The sequence below is a fragment of the Palaemon carinicauda genome, chromosome 7 (assembly GCF_036898095.1).
Source record: "Palaemon carinicauda isolate YSFRI2023 chromosome 7, ASM3689809v2, whole genome shotgun sequence".
Classification (NCBI taxonomy): Eukaryota; Metazoa; Arthropoda; class Malacostraca; order Decapoda; family Palaemonidae; genus Palaemon; species Palaemon carinicauda.
The window spans coordinates 83,615,072-83,630,447 of NC_090731.1; the positions used below are offsets into that span (position 1 = coordinate 83,615,072).

The 15,376-nt window shown below is 38.3% G+C and overlaps 1 protein-coding gene across 2 annotated transcripts in view; it reads right to left on the minus strand.

Moving 5' to 3' along the window:
- Positions 1-299: 299 nt before the first annotated feature.
- Positions 300-15,376, minus strand: part of LOC137643951 (uncharacterized) — a 217,547-nt gene continuing 202,470 nt past the window's right edge. For both annotated transcript variants that reach the window (XM_068376737.1, XM_068376739.1), the window contains exons 9-10: positions 4,691-4,989; positions 300-3,292 (exon numbers count right to left, since the gene is read on the minus strand). In XM_068376737.1, the coding sequence (XP_068232838.1) occupies positions 3,065-3,292; positions 4,691-4,989 (527 nt within the window). In that variant the 3' untranslated portion in view covers positions 300-3,064. The remainder of the gene's footprint in view (positions 3,293-4,690; positions 4,990-15,376) is intronic.

Genomic DNA, 15,376 nt, shown 5'->3' on the forward strand with positions numbered 1-15,376 from the left:
CAAAGTTTTGTACTTCACCAAAATAAGATCAATATTGACGAGAGCAGAATTCACGTGTCGCCGCTAGCGACGGTAGAGAACATATGAGGGTTCCTGGAATGGTTCCCAGGTATCTTGCTAGGGCGCAGGGTAAGTCTTATGTTTAAAAATATCAATGTAGGAGAAATATGATAACTATGAAAAGATGAATTATGTTTAGATTCAAAATGGAGAAAGAAATTTCAACAATTCAAGGGCTCCTACTATACCATAGCTCATGAGGTGCACTGAGAAAGAAAAGGTGAAAATAAACAAATTCATTATAAAATAGGTTTTATTAAGTTAAATTTATATTTAAATAGATTTATAAATAGAAAATAAATAATAGAAATCTAAAATCAAGATTCATCAGAAAATTGTCCAAAGAATTTAACATGGTTTCAAGAAAAGAAGGAAAAATATCCTAAGATTTCATGGTAATGGTAGTATTGGATTAATAGTCAGATTCCTTTGGTGCACAAAATGAGGAAAAACATTACTGTTTGTACTTACATAACTTCAAATATATGCTATCTTTTTATCTTTTTATTAGATTTATGTGTTGTAAAATTAAGACATAATAGTCCCTACTAAACTAAGATGCATACATAGCACATTAGATATATAATTTTGAATCAAAGATATAATATAGATTTAAGAAATACATTTATTGTCATTATGCCTTAAATGCACCAAATTAGGTTTTACATAAGGAAAGGTGATATTACAAGATGTTTTATAACCCAAGAGTTGGTGTATGTATCAAACGTTTGTTGTCGAATAACGTATGGTATAATCCAATTGCCAATTAAATAAAACTATATTGAAACACATGAATATGCATATATCTGACAGAATTTTAATGATGTATGCTTATTTCTTAGAATTTAGTTATTTTCATGCTATAACAGTTCTGTTTTTAACAAGGTGTTCATTTTGATGACATGGTGATTTGCATTATGATATAAAAGCATTAAAATATATTAGATTTATTAAAAATTCACTTACATCTAGCTATACTCAGACCTGCTGAGGCATTTATATCTATTCATATTACCCAACATAAAACAATGGAACCATATCAAATTACAATATACAGTATGCCCAATCAGTTTCCATCTTCACAGTATCCATCCATTCTACTTGTACTATCAATAATAATCAATTTTACAGGTGGCTTTAATGCCATAATTTTTTCATAAAATGTTGGTTCAATAAACCAGTAAATATAGGTCAATGAACTCACAATAGCATTTAATATAGCAATTAGTAAATCCAAGGAACCTATTCTTCATAAATTATCAAATGTTTAAATGCAATACCCAAACATCAAAACAGGTTATGATAGCCTTCACTTTCTTATTGTAGAAGGCAAAGTTTTTGATATGTAATATTATACCAATATATACATTCAAACTGACTACTGGGCAGTAGATAGCATACTCATAAAAGACATTAACACAAAACTAAAAGAAAGTAAATGATTCCCATGAAAGATACTGCTTTAGATGGCATTTATACTATGTACAATTTCTTTATAGCTTTGAACTTCTAAATCAATACAATAATATTCCTAGAGTTTTTAGTTTAACCTGATAAACTCTGCAAGTGGAAAAAGGGGCCATACTTACAGAACAATAAAAAAGGAAACAGATGATTACATTTAAAGTACTTCCAAAATCTAAAGAGAAAGATTGTCAAATCATGCATAATGAAAATTCTATTGATTGAATATGATTAAAAACCTTAAAACATGAACATTTTAGAGAATTACAATATTAAACATGTACATTTTTGCTGGATTACTATATCTTAGAAAAGAAAGTCTAAGTTTCCTTTGAATCTATGAGCTTCAAATTCAGATTCTTATGACTGGGCCACCTTCGCGAATTCTAATTCTATTTCCTTCAAACAAGAAACTGCACATTTACAAAACTTAAATTTGCAGAATATAACTTGGACAATATCTATAGAAATGTGTACAAAAAAAAAAAGATAATTACCTTCATCACAGAAATGAAAAAAAATATAATTCTACTATTGTACAAAATATTAAAGATAATGGCAGAGCTTTTAAGAAAAAATATCACTAGCAATTAAATGTATGTGAAAGTAGACCACCTTAAAATATCTGTTTAATGACTAAACCACGGATCATTGTTAAATAAAAATAATCTATTATATGTCACTAGTTTGTGAATTAGCATATTAATAAATAGAATATAAAATATATGCAGTTTAGAAAATAGCTTTATGGTAAAAGAAATCACTAAAGATGCCCAAGAAATCTTTATAAGATTTGGAACAAACTTTACTATTGTATGATGGGACTATTAAGCTTTTAATGAAAAAAAGCAGATAAAGTAGCTTCTCAATTTGCCATTTTTATCAAATAACAAAGAAATCTTTGGATCTTTTATCATTCTTGTATTATTAAGATTCGCCTAAAATTTACTCAAAGTTAATTTCTAAAATACATCAATAGATGATAAAAGACCGTAATAAATATTCCTACAGGATATATTCTTTGATTTTAAGATGTTGTATATGATTCAGCTCTTAAAAACTATGAATTTCTCAACATGCAAATAAATGCATAAAAATCTATGAGCATATTTTTCTACATATGTACTCATATATGAGCACATGTGCAGATGTATAAAAGGTTAAAAGAAAAATTATAATCTTTTTAAAGAAATATTATCTTGAATACCTCGCAGACTCTACGGAAGACTAAAGTTTTCTTAATACTAAAAATTGTTATGGCATTTTTACCATTATGAATAGCAACTAAACTGCTATAATGTCCTTACTTAATTGCACATTCATCTATCCTGGTATGTATACAGTATAGCAAGGTTTAAAAAAAAAGTATTCTAAATTAGATTCCGTGGCAGTTACTGATACAAAATAGAATTTGTGAAAGCACAGCTGGTAAATTCAATCAAAAGTAAATGTTTATTTTTCTAAAATTATGAGGGTTTTGTAATCTTTACTTTTAATACTTTCATGATTATTAAGGTGTGCTAAAACAATTTGCCTCTGATTACTGTTCCTGCAACATTCTCATCATTCTTTGTTTTTCTGCAGGGGTAGTCCTAGCAAGAACAGAACGTACACCTCTTTCAGTCAGAGTCCAGGCCTTATTAACAACGTAATTTTTCAAACAGAAGTAAGGTGACAAGACTTCTTCAATAAGGGTGTCATCCCAACGTCCAAGATCATTTGGTCTGGTAGCCTCTCGGATTGAAGATACTCCACTTTCACCCGGTACCTATGTACAAATCATAATCATTAGTAAATGTTTAGCACTATAATATTAATCTCTTCAATGTGCAAAAAAGTTAAGCAAATCATTATCATGGATATTTTATATCATAAGCACTTCACACTTCATAAATTTATCATGGAGAATGTATGTGAGACAGACAGAGAGACAGAGACTAGTAAAATAGTTTTATTACATTGTGGTTTCAAAATTCCCAATTGAAATATAAGCAATCAATAAGGCATTGCAATTCAAATTTGATAATGACTACCTTATGAACTGGGATATATAATACCAGTGATTTGTTTATAGTGATGCTTATTGCCCCCAAAAGACTGAGAGACTGCTTCTATTCTGATGAAAGTAATTCAAAGTTTCGGATGGCTTTACTAGCCGGGAAGGATGATTTTTCCCTGGATATTGCTCACTCTGAAGTAGGGTATGAAACATCTGACAAAGGGAAAGATGTGAAGAGAACAGTAATTTGTTGAAGTCATTAGTAGGAACTTTGGCAGTGTTGACATTCTTCTTTAGTGGCCTAAGAGAAGGTGATTGAATGAGTCTTCAGACGTTGATATCTTGGTTAGGAGACAGGTTTGAAACAGTGTATAGAATTTGTAAATTCAAAACAGTAGAATAGAAATACAGTGTAACACCAACATAATATCTGGTAGAAGTGTGAATATAAAAAACACCAAAAGGATGGTGGACCCTCCCCAGAAGTAAAAGAAATACAGATACTATAGAATGGATAATAGATTAGCCAGTGGAATGGAGAAAACTGTAGTGCAGTTGAGAGGATAATGATAATGCAGAAGAATAAAGGAAATACCATAGAATGGCTAATAAAACAGCCTGTATAATGGTGAGATTGGGTAGAGCAGTCAGATAAATGGTGGAGGATCAGCTGAAGAGCCAGGCAGAATGCAGGGGACCAACTACAAAACCCCACAAACTGTGGAGCTAGGAAAAGTTGAATACTGGAATATATCGATGTTCATAATATTCTTATTAAAAGCAAACATGTTTGAGGAAGCTTGGAATTAAGTCCAACTAGAAGTACAAGGAAAAATATTGTGAAGAATATGGTGAGTGAAATATCTGGTGAGTCACTGCTAAGGCATTACTACTGCAGTCACGTTAACCAACATAATAAACTAGTAAAAATAAGGTTAGTTGCACAATAAAATCAAAGTGTTGGTCTAAGGAAAGTTTAGTTAACTATTGCTTGTGGAAATAAAACATTGTCTCTAAGATAATACAATATGTATCTCCAAGTTTATGATAAAAAGAAATGCATTAGCGCGAAAGCAACTCAAAAACTGAATGACTGAAAATCATAGAGGATACATATCTTAAAATATAACAACAAATAAATTGATTCACTATCATCCTTTATCTTACTTTGCCTACAATACTGATGAAAACGGGTCGAATAAACTCCAGAACCATTTCTACTAAATCTTTTGAGTCATTTTTTTCCAAAACTTGTGGTTTAGGGGTGAGTTTCACAGGTGGTTTGGGTTTGGGACGGCTCGGGCTTTGTGGTCGGCCACCTCCAAAGAGTTGACCAAGAAGACTAGAGATTAGATTAGATGAGGATGGCGACGAAGCTAATGAAGGGCGGGGTGGAGGTCTTTTAGTTGCAGGTGCTCTTGTAGGTACTGGAGTAGTTCTGTTTGGTTGAGGAGGGCTGCTAACATCTGTTGAGTAACATTAAAATTGTACAAAATTGGATACCACAATTTTATATTAAAGCATTAAATACCCTATCAAAAGAATAAAATGTAATTTGTTTCATCAAATCTCATTACTTTAACAGCCTGATCACGAAGGGCTCGCAATTCTCAGTGAATATTAAGCACTGGACGAAAAAAAATAGAACAGACAACTTGAATAAGCTAGCACCCACATGTAAGTTTTCTTGTGTCTATGGTAATTAGCTAAATCATTGTGTGTGTTTGCCTACTATTTAGTATCTCCAGAATTGGATTGCTTTTTAAACAAAATTGGATGAGAGTGGTTTCTTTCCTATTCTCATATATTTTCATTTTTTGCTCTTCACAATAGAATTGCAAAAGTAATGATTTTCAATGAAATATTTCAATTATGGTATGATAATTCTCATAGGCAGTTTTCATATCTAGACCAGTGATAGTTTTGTGGTTTCTATTGAGCATTTTAATATATTTGTTTCCCAGTGCTGAACTTTGAGTCTTACTTTTTACCTTGTTTGGTACTGGTATGATGGCTTTAACTTTATTGCCATTGGAAAATATCAATTCCCCCGAAAATTTCTTTTAGTGCTTTATTTTTACCAGAAAAGATAAATTAAGCCATATATATCCATAAAGTAGGGAGTGATATTTATTTTATCAGCAATGGTAAGTTCTTTTCTTTACACTTTCCCCTACATGATTTCGCCTTAAGATTAATGACTTCAAGACCAGTTCATTCCTTTACCTACATATATATAATATTTATACCATTATTGGAGGTAAACCATTTGTTATTCTGGGCATACAATTATTTTATTTTATCGTGAAATTTGTTTTTCAAGCCAGATATTTAACTTACTGTAGTGAAAATTAGGTTTTAATCCCTCCTTACACAAAGACATTGGCCACTAATTATTTTATCTTTCCTTAACATTATGAAGGTAGCAAATTAATGACATAGCCAGGACTGATTGACATTGTCGCACTGTGATTTTACACAAAGAAATTAACTGTGTTAAGGTTTAAGTGAATTCACTACAGCAGCAAAGTAAATGTTTAGGGCAGGTGTGGGAAATAATTCCAGGAAGATCTCCTTATAGCAGATATCTAGATTCTAACCTAGGGGATTGGAACACCAACAGATCAGATACAGTAAACTGCAGTGACACAGTTCATCAACCATCACATGTTAAATTCTGGGATTACTCCAATTTGGCTTTGGTATTACCAATATCACCTCAGTGTTCAGACGGTACACCTAGCACAGAATAGTACACCCCAACTAAGAGAGCTGAAGAATAATGCAAGAGTGTGAGGGGGAACAGTAGCCTACTGTACTCTATGGGTTAAGGTGTACTAAAGCTTATCTGCGGGTTTCACTCTAGGATGGAACAATAGGAGTTGCTCATTTCAGTAGCACAGATAAAAATGAAAGAGGCACTTAAAGTCTAATGTTCATAACGAAACCATTTGAAATTTAAAGCTCCTTTAACTAAAAACTCTTTGGGATAAAATAGTTTAAGACATAAGTATGAGCAAAAATTTTAGTTTCTTTTATGAATGACTGGATTTGTTGAAATGCATAATTCTAATTTCATTCTTGAAAAAAAAGGAGGACTTTATTTCCTCTGAGGCCTAAATCCGAAATTAGTCTATAAAACATAAAAAGATTAGATTTCATTGATTTTCCTGATGATTCAATTTAGACATGTAATAGCATCTATAAAATAAGATAAACAATAGAAAATAGAGTTTAGTTAAAATCAATGATAGCTTCAACCTATCCTATGCATTTATCAAAATAACTTACACAATTTTATAAAACCAACTTTACAAAACGTGCAAAGTTAACTGATGAAAAACTGTAACCAGTTTTTATCATGGCTTGGTGAAATTTAAATACAATTTGAACACATGATTATTCAGTAAGCTAGGAGGTTAGTCAAAACTGGTAAATTATAAATTAAATATAACCAGGAATAATTATTTAAAAGCACAGAAAACACAAAGTTTTTCCATAAGCAAAGGGTTAATCCAAAACAGTAAAAATGAAATGTAAAAGGAAATAATTATTTAGATACACAGAACACACATGGTTTTTCTGTAGGCAGGGATTAGTTGACAACAGTAAAATTTAGATATAACTGGAATACCCTTTGAGGTACAAAGACTTATGCACGCATACCCGAATATTCATAACATGAACATACCAAAAAAAAAAGGTGCCTGGACATTCATTTACCTAAGGGGGAAATATGACCTTGTAGACACCTTAATCAAGTCACATGTACATAGAGTTATCCTGCAGTCTAGGGTGATGCTTGAATCCAGGGCATTCAATAATAATTTTTCAAGCTTCTGTCCTGGTGACTCCTTTGATTCTACTTCTTGGCAGTGACCGTTAATTTGGAAGCCCTTTCAATGTCATTCTAATCCTTAAGGAGTCTCTTTAGTCTAAAGAATTTGAGATGATGCTGCTAAAACGACATTAAGCACAGGGCATAACTGATAACAATAGCAGATACACCTCATAATTGCGAAGTGATACTAAGGTACAAGGGGAACCTTGAGCTCACTCATAAACTTAACAGGATGAAGGAGAGAAGTCCAGTCCTATGAAGATGCTGACTGTAGGATCCAAAATTCTGGATAAGTCTCTTTGTAGAACCAGATATCTTGAGAGGGGTTTATAAACAATATAAAGAATAATCTTGCAACTCTAGGGGAATATACCTACAAATAAAACTTAACTGTCCGACCTATACAATAATTGCGTTGAAGTGAAAATGAAAAAGGCTGTGTAAGCGGACCTTAATCAAAATTCCTAAACTGATACAAACTTAGAATTAAGAAGAGAGGTATAAATAAGATGGATGAAAGTTTTCAAGTACAATTCACACTCAGCATTTGAGAATAATTAATCCTGAAATTGCTTAAAGAACAGGAACCATAAAACATTTCATATGGACATCAAATGTGGCACAGTGGAAATCAGAGGTTGTTACAGTGAGATGAAGGGTAAATTGTACAACATAAAAGATTGATGAGTAAATCATTGGTAGGAAGAAACTATGTTGGAAACATTAACTTAGCCATTCCAAAGGAAATAGGAAAAATATTCAAGGCTGGTCATTATATTGGACCAGCAACGTACTGTAGAATGGATAACACAAAAACAGTAGGAGAGGGCAGCTAAAATAGATCATGCATGGAAATGGCAAATAAAAATAGAAAAGATGAATAAATATAAAGAGTTAAGATGAATCTTCACGGTAAGAAATGTGTTTTAAGACAAGAATTGAAAGATGCGGTGAAAAACATCAAGTCGTGGTCAATGAAGAAGACTGTACAAAAAGCAGGAGAGAATATTGAAAGACAAAGAGAGGAGGTTGAAAGACAACAGCTTATGAAATGAAGATGCAAGCTTAATTGCATGTCATTGAATAGAAGTGTTAAGATTTAAAGCAAACACTGGTCGAATTCCAGTGAATACGCAAGCAGCACTCACTTCCTTGGAGCTATTGCAAAGCTTAATTTAACAAGATTTTATAAGAAGCATGATGATATAAAACGGATTTTGAGCGAAACGAAAAATCTATTTTTGGGTGAGATGGCCATGTCGTCCTGATGGAAGGTTCCTTCAATAGCTTCCTTTGGATATATATGACTACCATAAATATTCCCAGAGAATTAAACTAAAGGTTTTCACAGAATTCTAACTTCTGGCACGAGTACCCTAAAGGTTTCCCTTTAGAATATCGTATATCAACAGGGGACGCTTACATTAACACGTCACATGGCTATCTGCACCCCACCTAGCGTTTACGCTTCGAGGGGGAAAGGTGGCGAGGTAACGGAGGAGCTGTTCCAAAGTTACCCTTCCTTCATTACTGTTACGGTACTCGCAACGTAAACAAACTGTCCGCCATACTGTGTGACGTCACATCCGTCCTCATTCCGAATTCTAGCTTCCAACCAGCCTCCGCGATACAATACAGCAGGAAGGGGCCCTGCAGGCTGAACTGGAACAGTTGGGCGGGTCCATCAGGACGACATGGCCATCTCACCCAAAAATAGATTTTTCGCTTCGCTCAAAATCCGTTTTTTGGGCTCAAGCCATGTCGTCCTGATGGAAGTGTACTAGAGAATTAATGTATCGTCGATTTGTTCCCATTTCAAGTGCCTTCTACTCCGACTAACATTCCTGCGGTCTGGTGACCGAAGAGACCGTGACATCTCCGTTAAATGTCACTACCAGTGGCATTACAATGACCTGGCTTCCCACCCCCCTGGCAGGAAGGTCCTAATAGGACAAGAGGAACATCTCAAAGTAACCTGACGAGGATAGACTCACATGGATTAAGAGATCGTGCCGGTCTCGAAGGCAGATCAGAAGGGTAAATATTTGTGTACGAACAAATTTTATACCATTAGGTGAGTGTATATTAGGTAGTAGGTATATTAACTATAATAAACTCTAGAAATAGGTTCCATAAACCAAGGACACCAATATATTTTCATGGGAAAGATAGGAGTGAAATTAGACGCATATGGTAAATAAAATGAAAATTTTATTTGAAAATTGCATGGAAATAAGGAAAATTATGTACAATAATAATATTGGATAATAGACATAGATTTTCAGTAAGACGGTGATGCAGAATCTGAAAGGGAAATATTTTGCCTTTAATCACCAGTTCCTTGAGGAACACCAGTCTTTTAAAATCATAATACACTTCATGTCCAAGAACATGTGGCACACGTGTAAGAATTTATGTCTCTTCACCTTGATAAAGAACAGTGTCCCTTGAAATCACAATGTATCGCACTAGGGACAACACAGGCACCCACCCGTTTGAGTTAAAAGTCCCGAAAAAACTCACTGTCCTACGCAGCACTAAACAGCCGGTTTCATCACGCTACCTGCTGCCACCACGAATCTCTTGACTTCGTGCACCTGCTTCGAATAGTGTTTGAAGAAAACTCTAGGGGACCTCCAGCCTGTGAAGGATCGGAGTCTTTCAAAATCCATTCCTTGGAAGAAATTTAGAGAAGAGGCGACTTTCCTAGGATCATGACCTGCGGGTGTACTGTCAGGATCCGCTCTGCGAATAAAGTAGGGGATTTTCGCTCTTAGTTGTTTTAGTGCCAGGTCACTACCCGAAGTTCCTCCTTTAAAAAGCTGTCCTCCGCCAAAGTCTGAAGTTCTTCGAAGATAGACCTCAAGACTCTCCACTGGGCATAGAGAGACATCTTCCTTCAGGGGGCAGATTCTCCAAGGGCCCCATCTTTTGGTGGGAAGTTCATTTTTAGCGAGAAACGTGGGGTCAGGGAAGAGGGTAAGTTCCCCCGTGTCGGCGAACTGTATCTGGCCCTCTTCTCTTGATAATGCCACTATTTCACTGACTCGGGCTCCCCAGGCGAGAGCAAAAAGGAAGATCACTTTTTGAGTCAAGTCTTTCAGAGGGCAAGATTCGTTGTCCAAGCTAGAGGCAAAATGGAGCACCTTATTCAGGGACCAGGTGATGGGTCTTGGTGGAGGTGCTGGACGGAGTCTAGCACATGCCTTCAGGAGTTTATTGAAGATTTCGCTGGATAAATCTATTTGAAAGGCGTAAAGAAGTGGTCTAGTCAAGGCCGATTTGTAGGTGGAAATCGTATTGGCTGCTAAGCCTTGTCCATGAAGGTGAATAAAGAAGGACACGCAAAAATCTATGGAGATTTCCATACGATTTTTTGCCTTGATGAAGGATACCCACTTCTTCATGATTCATATTGCCTTCTGGTAGACTTTGTTTTGTATTCCTCTAGGAAGTCCAAACTTTTCTTCGAGATCCCAAACCTTTTCTTCACGGCTAGGGAGAGAAAATCATTAGATGAAGATCCTTGACTTTCTTTGATGAAGCGAAGACAGTCGACTTCTGCACCTGTTGGGAGAGAACTGGGCCCGGCAGGGGGATCAGCTTGGGCTGTAGCTCCAGGACTAGGGGGAACCAGTTGCTCCGGGGCCACTTGGGAGGTGGTAGGACAATTGCGTACTGGACAGTTGTGTCCCGGACAATTGCGTCCCCGGACAATTGCGACCCCGGACTTTTTCGTCCCGGCAATTTGCGTACCTATACTTGTTTCTAGTGACCAAGTAATATTTTTTAAAAGATACGAAAGTGACTCTCTGTGTATCTGTATGTCTGTATGCATGTATATATGTATGTAAATATGTATGTATGTTATCGCTCTATTACAGAACTATTAATAACTGTAAATGAGATATATGGCATTACACCACTGAAGTACAGAACTGAGAATTACTGTACTTATCTATCATTTTACTTTTGTACTTACGTAGACCTTTATAAGCTTAAAAGTAGCTATCGTAAGTCATTATAAAAATAAAAAAAAATATGATCTAATCTTTTTAGACTTAGAAAATTTATAGTGTATACATATATATATATATGTATATATATATATATATATATATATATATATATATATATATATATATATATATATATATATATATATATACATGTATGTATATATATATATATATATATATATATATATATATATATATATATATATATATATATATATATATATATATATATATGTATATATATACATGTATATATATATATATATATATATATATATATATATATATATATATATATATATATATATATATATATCATTTTATAAAGTTTTTAAAAATAATGTGTACGAATGAAATTTTGATGTCTATATATATGTCTTTTCGTGTCCAGTATGGCTAAAGGTATGAAGTAAGAATCTGAATTATTTGATGCCTTTAAAACATATGCATATTCAGGGTGGAGAAAGGTATAAATAAAATTACTGTGCGAAAGTATAGAGTAAAAGTAAAAATAAAAAGCTTTATAGAATCAGTAAAACACACATACAGGTACGCAAACATCCGGGACGCATTTGACCAGGGCCGCAATTGTCCGGGGACGCAATTGTCCGGAACACAACTGTCCGGGATGCAAACGGCCAGTACGCAAATGTTCTAGAACCCACTTGCGAGCCACTAGGGCTGCTGTCCCTTTGAAGGTTCTCAGTTTGGAGAGGACTTTCAGAAGAAGGTTGGGTGGAGGGAACAGGTAAATCTTGGACCATCTGTTCCAGTCCAGGGGGGACAAGTCGAGAATGACTCTGAGTTTGGCCGAGTCCTTCTTGGGAACACAAAACAGTCTTCCTTGGAACCTGGTGGACTTTACCCTCTTGATCACCTTCTTGTTCAAGAGTTCTAGGACATATTCTTCCAAGAGGGGGGTTGATGGCTGGAAGAATTGGTGGAAGGTTGGAAGTGGTTGTGTCCAGCTCCAACGCCACGTCCACTGCTTCCGCTTTGGGGTCCTCGTAAGGGGCCACATATCGAGGAAGTTGCTTGTTGTCGCTCGTCGCGAAGAGGTCGATCTGTAGTTCCGGGACTTGACGAGAGATGAAGGAGAATGATCTTGCGTCTAGGGACCATTTCGACTCTATGGGGCTTGTCCTTGATAGAGCGTCCGCCGTCACGTTGCGGAATCCTTGTAGGTGAACTGCACGCAGATGCCACTTCTTCCTGTCCGCCAGGCGGAAGATGGGTAATAGCACCTGATTTATGTGGGGCGATCTCGAGCAATGACGATTGAGACATCTGACTACTACCGAGCTGTCCAGAGTTAGAAGGATGTGTATCGAGGGACGCGGGGATAATTTCTTCAGGGTGAGAAGAACCGCCATGGCCTCCAAGATGTTGATGTGAAACGTCTTGAATAGGGGAGACTATGTTCCTTGAACTTGCCGTTGATGGGAGTGACCCCCCCCCCCAACCCTCCAGAGAAGCGTCCGTGTGGATGTTGAGCGATGGAGGTGGAGGTTGGAGAGGGATGGATCTTTTCAAGGTCCTTGCTTCTGACCACGGGCTTAGAAGGGAGTGAAGCCTGTTCGGTAGGGGTCTCTTGAGATCTCTTCGAGCGACGGATGCGTTTCGTCTCCAGACTCCTGAGGCATCCTTTAGCTGTGCTCGTAGCACTAGGTTTGTCACTGAGGCGAGCTGTAGGGAGCCGAGAACTTGCTCCTGCTGTCGTCTTGAGATCCGTTTGGATTTGAGAAGTCTTCTGACAGACCCTGCTATTTCTTTCCTTTTCTTCAGTGGAATGGAAAGGCGGTGTGACTGAAGATCCCAATGGATTCCTAACCATTGGAACTTCTGAGCTGGAGCGAGGCGAGAGTTCTTGGTGTTTATTTTGAAATCTAGATGTTCCAGGAACTGGGTCACTTTGTTGCGAGCGCTCAAACATTCTTCTGGCGAAGTCGACCAGACCAGCCAGTCGTCGAGGTAGGCCATCACTTGGACGCCCTGAAGGCGTAGCTGGTGGACGATTGTGTCTGCTAGCTTGGTGAAGATTCTCGGAGCCACGTTGAGCCCGAAGGGCATGGCTCTGAAGGCGTAGCTTCTTCGTTGGAGCCGGAATCCTAGGTAGGAGGAAGCGTGGTGGTTCATTGGGATGTGACAGTAGGCATCCGCCAGGTCTATTGAGACCGTGTAGGCCTTGTGAGGCAGTAGGGCTCTTATTTGTTGAAGAGTCAGCATCTTGAATTTGTTGTTCGCAATGAACTTGTTAAGGGGGGACAAGTCGAGAATGACTCTGAGTTTGGCCGAGTCCTTCTTGGGAACACAAAACAGTCTTCCTTGGAACCTGGTGGACTTTACCCTCTTGATCACCTTCTTGTTCAAGAGTTCTAGGACATATTCTTCCAAGAGGGGGGTTGATGGCTGGAAGAATTGGTGGAAGGTTGGAAGTGGTTGTGTCCAGCTCCAACCCAGTCCCTTCTTGATGATGCTGTGTGACCAAGGATCGAAGGTCCAGCGATCCTGAAAGTGGCGGAGTCTTCCTCCCACCGGAAGCACTTCATTGCTTCTGCTTTCCCGAGGGTTTGCCACCTCGGCCGCTAGCTCCCTTTCCTCCTCTGCCCCTGGAGGGACGGCAAGAGGAGTCTCTGCCGGAGCCTCTACCTCTGGGACGAAAGGTAGAGGACTGTCGTTCGTAGGCAGGGGTGAAGACTGGTGATTGTGACACCATCAGTTGGGGGACCAACTGAAAGGTCTGTTGCGGCTGTGCGACCACTTGGGGAGTAGCGGGAGCCGGAAACTGGCGTTTTTGTTGACGCTGCTGGGGTCTAGGTTTGGAGGATTTCCTCTTAGGCTGGGGGCCTTCTTCCTGAGAGGATTTCCTCTTGCGGGACATGCCCCACTTATTGAGAAGGTTCCGGTTCTCAGAAGCAACTTTGTCAACGATCTCTTTCACCAGAGCAGATGGAAAGAGATGCTTACCTCAGATGTTGGAGGAGATTAGCTTCCGGGGTTCGTGTTTTACTGCCGCGTTGGCAAACACGAATTCTCTGCAGGTTCTTCGGGCCCTGATGAAGCTGTACAAGTCTTTCATCACAGTCACTAGGTGGGTCTTCGCGAGAACCATATATATATCTGGGACTCTAACATCCCCGGCCATGACCTCGAGCTGAATTTGGTGAGACAGGGAGGCAGCTAGTCTCTCCTTGGTCTCTTGCTCCCGACGAAGAAGGCGGTCGTTCAGCTTCGGAAGATCTTCGTTGAACTGACGTCCAGCCACGTCAGGTTCCAGCTTCCCGACCGTGAAGGTAAACTGGATATCTTTCCAGAATCTGTCGTTGGGGGGAAGGGTGAGGGAGAGAGGCCTACACTCCTCCAGGGTAGGGCAGGGCTTTCCTTCCTCCACCGCCTTCATGACCGCATGGAAGGCCTTTTCTACGAAGGGAAAGGTCGCAGAAGAGGTAGCAAGAAAGGACGGGTGCTTCTTACTCAGTGCCGGCATTTTCGGGTTGGTGAAACCGCGACTCTTCAGGCACTCTGCCAGCATGGCTTGGGCTTTTGAGTAATCGAACACGATCACCTCTTTGGGCTCAGTCTCCTCCTTGGAGGCCGGTTCGGACCTGAGTCGGACGTAACAGTCCGGGTAAGCCTCAAAGTTAGGGAAGACTTCCACTTCTTCCAAAAGGATGGACCATAACTTGTCGTTGATGAAGATCTTTCCTGTCGTAATGGGCATATGCTCGGCGTACCTCCAGGGGTTAGACTCCGAGCAGGAGGGAAGGTCCTTAACAGAGATCTTCTTCGGTTGCTTCCATCCCATCAAACGACTTGTGATCTCCGTCCATCAATGCCACCAATACCCTGATGGCATCATTGGTGGCTGGTAGCAGGGGCTGCGAGGCGGCGGAAGTGGAGGGGACTGGCTCCTCGACCACTACAGGGGCTGCCGGAGGTGGTGGGGCGACCTCGCCCTCCGAATCAGGGTACTCCACCTGATCCTCTTCTTCC